The sequence below is a fragment of the Frankliniella occidentalis genome, unplaced genomic scaffold (genome assembly GCF_000697945.3).
Source record: "Frankliniella occidentalis isolate FOCC.00 unplaced genomic scaffold, Focc_3.1 Scaffold5552, whole genome shotgun sequence".
NCBI lineage: Eukaryota > Metazoa > Arthropoda > Insecta > Thysanoptera > Thripidae > Frankliniella > Frankliniella occidentalis.
In genome coordinates, this window is record NW_026272591.1 from 1 (window position 1) to 4,601 (window position 4,601).

At 53.6% G+C, this 4,601-nt stretch overlaps 2 protein-coding genes across 2 annotated transcripts; both read left to right on the forward strand.

Moving 5' to 3' along the window:
- The first annotated feature begins 87 nt into the window (after positions 1 to 87).
- Positions 88 to 2,630, forward strand: LOC113205318 (chymotrypsinogen A-like). Its single transcript, XM_052277047.1, has 4 exons — positions 88 to 303; positions 1,665 to 2,013; positions 2,090 to 2,295; positions 2,389 to 2,630. The coding sequence occupies exons 1-4, from the start codon at positions 103 to 105 to the stop codon at positions 2,557 to 2,559; spliced, it is 927 nt and encodes a 308-aa protein (XP_052133007.1). The 5' UTR covers positions 88 to 102; the 3' UTR covers positions 2,560 to 2,630.
- A 37-nt stretch (positions 2,631 to 2,667) lies between these two features.
- LOC127752249 (nischarin-like) lies at positions 2,668 to 4,595 on the forward strand. The gene is made up of 2 exons (XM_052277046.1): positions 2,668 to 3,567; positions 3,651 to 4,595. Exons 1-2 carry the CDS (start codon positions 3,121 to 3,123, stop codon positions 4,584 to 4,586), a joined length of 1,383 nt encoding a protein of 460 aa, XP_052133006.1. The 5' UTR covers positions 2,668 to 3,120; the 3' UTR covers positions 4,587 to 4,595.
- The last annotated feature ends 6 nt before the right edge of the window (positions 4,596 to 4,601 follow it).

Genomic DNA, 4,601 nt, shown 5'->3' on the forward strand with positions numbered 1-4,601 from the left:
TCGAGAGATGTATCCCCCCCCCCTCTGCTGCCAGCCACCAGTAGAGTGGTGCGAAGGGTGCTTTCCCTTCTCTCCCGAGGAAAGAGCACCGCACCCCTTCTCATGACAGCGTTGGCCGTGGTGTCGGTGGTGTCGGCAGGCGCGGCCGTGCTCGAGGTGCCGCTGGCCTCCGACCGGGGCTTCCCCTTCTCCACGGCGCCGATGCCCCTGGGCGTGGAGAGGGTCGCCACGCCCCCGCGGCTGCAGATGGTGGGCGGCAAGGACGCCGCGCTCGGCCAGTTCCCCTGGCAGGTGTCCATCCAGGTCAGTTCGATGTTATTTTATTTTTTAATATTTTGTTTTGTTTTTGCGCTCGTAAGTTGGCGCGGTTCGCGCAACATCGCTCGTAATCCCCTCGTTAATTGCCTATTCGCCTTAGCGGCCGCGATCAAGGCGGCTGCGGTCTATCTGTAATCTCTTCTCTATCTAATCTAAGCGCGCATTCTACACTGCAAAAACGAAGGGTGGGGGGGGGGTTAATTGCGGGCGTACGGCTTTGTTGACATATGTGTGAGTCTTTTGCACAGCGACCCTAGGGCGTCCCCGCAATGAACAACGCCTCGCGAGGCAACGCTTCTGGCGCCTGCCACGCGCAGGGTAGGCCAACCCGCCGAGCAGCCGTGTGAAGTCGGCGGCCCGCCCAACCCAGCGCTCCCGAGTGCGAGAGCGTCACGTCCCTGTTTGCAGTAGCTGCACAATTGTAGCTACAACCCACGCGGCCACAGGCAGCTTCATCTGAACCTGCTGTAGAAAGAAGTCAGCTCACGTCCCTCTCCCCACACCCGGACAAAAATAAAAATACACATAAATGGGGGAGTACTTTCCTCATCCCACCGCAGTCATTAGCAACTTCTGTGATCGCAGGAACAGCCGCTTCCTTCTTCCACAGTGGTCAGAACACACTCCCGGGGTTTGTGGGGCGGTTGAAGCGTGCGTCGGTTAAACTGTACTGACCCACCACAGGTCATGGAACTCCTTTGCAGCCAGATTCTAGGTTTTATAAACGTACCCGCCACCACAGCAAGGTGCCAAGGAAAGGGGAATTCCCACGGCCCGCTTTCGGACCCCAGTCCTAGAGCCGAGTCATTTGCCACCTTCGGCGCATGGCATCCATCTGGACGGTAACCACTACGCCGTCGGAACTCCCCAAGGGGGACGTGGTGACATGGCGGGTTTGAAGTCCATTTGACATTTGGTGGCCTACGAAAAATTTCAGATCGCCGGAGATTCGAACCGCCGACCTTCCTGGGCGGGCGCGCTACCGACTGAGACGCAGAGAGGCGAGAAACGGGCTAAATTAATTAAGGTCCATGGGACGAGCCATTGTACACTATCGTTAACTGCTAAACAAACTTCAAATGTGAAGAATTTTTGTTTTTTGTTTCACACAACATATACTTATTTGTGCGTTTTGAAGTGCTAGGAACAATATAATCAAAAGATGGCGATAACTTTTTTCGGGTTCCTTTAGTGGGAGGTCAGACGGGACTTAGTCGCGGGGAGAGCGACACTTTGGGCCACTTCTTCTGTCTCTCTCGCTCTCATTGCGTCAGATGGGTGCAAGAGAGGCGGACGGAAGTGGAAGACCCGCCCGCTCATACAATCACTATACTTCCGCGTTGCAGACGCTGATCCCCAACACCATGTGGCTGAAGGCCGTGCCCTGGCACATCTGCGGCGGCTCCCTCGTCGCGGAGGGCTGGGTGCTCACCGCGGCGCACTGCATCTGGGGCGTGTCGCAGCGCAGCCTGCGCGTCGACGCCGTCCTCGGCATCGCCAACCTGAAGCTCCAGGCCGAGGGCGCGCAGCGCATCACCGTCGCGCGGATGTTCGCGCACGCCAAGTACGACCACTACGCGCGCGGGGGCGTGGGGCCGAACGACATCGGCATGCTCAAGCTCGCCAGGAAGGCCAAGCTCTCGGAGACGGTCAAGTTGGTGCCGATCAACAACGTCAACGGGGTTGACGGGGAAGGTGAGTGTCGTGAGGGCCTCGCCCCCCTGCTCGCCAGCCGCCAGGTTCGTGACCCTCGTCCTCGTCCTGCCCGCAGGAACCACCACTCTCTCCGGCTGGGGCAGCATCAGCCAGGACGGCAGCAGGCCCGTGTACCCCGAGCAGCTGCAGACCGCGGACTTCCCCATCGTCCCGCACGACAAGTGCATCGAGGCCCTCAACAATACTGAGCCGGCCGCGGTGCCGCTCCTGGCCGACTCCAACCTGTGCGTGGGGAACGTCTTGGGCTTGGCCTCCTGCAGCGTAAGTCCGGCCCGGTCACCTCGCCCTCGCTGGCCACTCACCACACCACCATCGCGATGCCGGCCGCCTTTGTGACTCTTCCTTGTCCTGCAGGGCGACAGCGGCGGTCCCTTGGTCAAGGAGGTCGACGGCGTCATGGTGCAGATCGGCGTGGTTTCCTGGGGCCTGACCAACTGCGGGTCCCTGCCGTTCCCCTCCGTGCTCACCCGCGTCTTCTCCCACGTCGCCTGGATCAACGCCGTGCAGAACAAGTACAAGGATTAACTGAACTATATCGCGGACAGTTGTCAATAAAGTGAACATGTAAAAATAAATATTCACACACACACACACAACTGCTCCAGGGCCATCAGAAAGTACCGATAACTTGAGAAAGGCGATACAGAGGAAAAGTGGCGCACCGGGTTGAATTTCCCGCCCCGGACAGCGCTCGGGGGCAGGTTGGCAGCACTGGCCACGTGAGGATCGTCTGCTGGTGTTGTGGTTGTGGCGAGAGCAGCAGCAAGCAAAACAACGGCATATGGCGTTTGTGGCGTTAAAAGAGACAGTGTCATCGCCCGTTTTGAATGAGTGAAATTGGTTTCGGCGCTGGGACAGGCAGGGTGACTGAGACCCCCTGCTGATGACATAGGCCCCTCTCCTCGTGACCGCTAGGCTGTCTGCCAGCCTTGTCACTCTGCTCGTCTAGGAAGTGACAGCTAACCTATGTCCGAGCCGCTGGGCCGTCACCCGTCTCTTGCTTCGGGTCGATCTCTGTAAAAGTCCCTGCAGACCCTGTGCTTTGCCAACAGTTTCAAGCTCAGTGCTTTTGGCGAGGGAAGTACGATGGCGACCTTCTTAGCCAACAAGCACTGCACCAAAGTGTCCATTCCAGAGGTGGAGCTGCAGCAGCCTAACAACTACATGGTCTACCACATAGCTGTCGAGGTCGGATCCGTCTCATGGAAGGTGTCCCATCGTTACAAGAACTTTGTGGACCTCCACGAAAAGTTGGTGGCGGATCATGGGGTCGCTAAAGATCTGTTACCTCCCAAGAAAGTGATTGGCAATCGCGACCCAGTATTTGTAGAGAAGAGGCGTTCTGCGCTTGAGGTGTACCTGGCAAGCGTGCTTACTTTCCTGCAGCAAACGATGCCCAGGGAGCTGGCGCTATTTCTTGACTTTCACAAGTACGATGTCCTATTCATACTTCAAGAACTGGCTGTCACCTTTTTTGAGGGAGGCGATGAATATCTGAGGATGTCTAAGGATTATGAGTTCTCTCCTCTTCAGGTATGTCTTGTTAAACCCTGAATACTTGTGTCATCTTTTAACACATAGATATGTATATAAATAATAGAATTTTTTTTTTCCAGCTTCATGCTATTAGTGAAAGACTGAAACAGCCCTGTCCTCCCCGTGAAATGGTTGACAAAAAATTCGACTTCAGCCATGTTCTAGATTTCTGCTATCAGCTCACAAGTCTCATGATACACGGATCTAGCAATACATTTTACAACAGTAATATTGTTTTTAATAAGTTGCTTTTTGAACTGTCTTCCTTTAAAGCTGTAGATACATTGTTTATCAGTTCTCTGCCTGTGGCCAACATTTACAGCGTTGGACCTTTAAGAGACAACTTAGTATCGCTCACTGTGCATCATTGCCGGCTTGAGCGCATCTCACACGTTCTTCTATGTGACGATGTGCACAAGGATCCCTCCTCTATTGGGGACCCCCAAATGTGGAAAAAGTTAATGTGTGTTAATCTCAGCAATAATGAGATAAGTGAAATAGACGCCTCTGTCAAGCTGATGCCAAGGGTGGAGAGACTTGTTCTGAACAATAACCGCCTGTACTCCCTGGATAATCTGACGCTCCTTCCCCATCTCGCTCAGTTGCACCTCGCAGCAAATTGCTTCACAAGTCTTATTAATCTCCACTACAAAATAGGAAATGTTGTGCACCTTGATCTCTCTGAAAACAGAATATCAACTTTAGAGGGTTTCTCAAAACTTTACTCACTAGAAACATTAAATCTTGCATCCAATCAGATTTCAGATATTGATCAGGTAAAACACATCTGTAACTTACCTTGTCTGGAAAACCTTGTACTTACTGGAAATTCAGTTGCTATAGTTGTTGACTACAGAGTGAAGGTCCTTGAACAGTTTGGGAACCGAGCAACATCTATTTGTCTGGATAATGAAATTTCTTCCCAAAAAGAACACGACACTGTTGCTGTTCTCCAGGCCCTAAGGAAGGCTAGAGAGGGAAGAGCCAACCCTCTTGTACATTCCTTAACTCCTTAAATATAAGAGTACAAT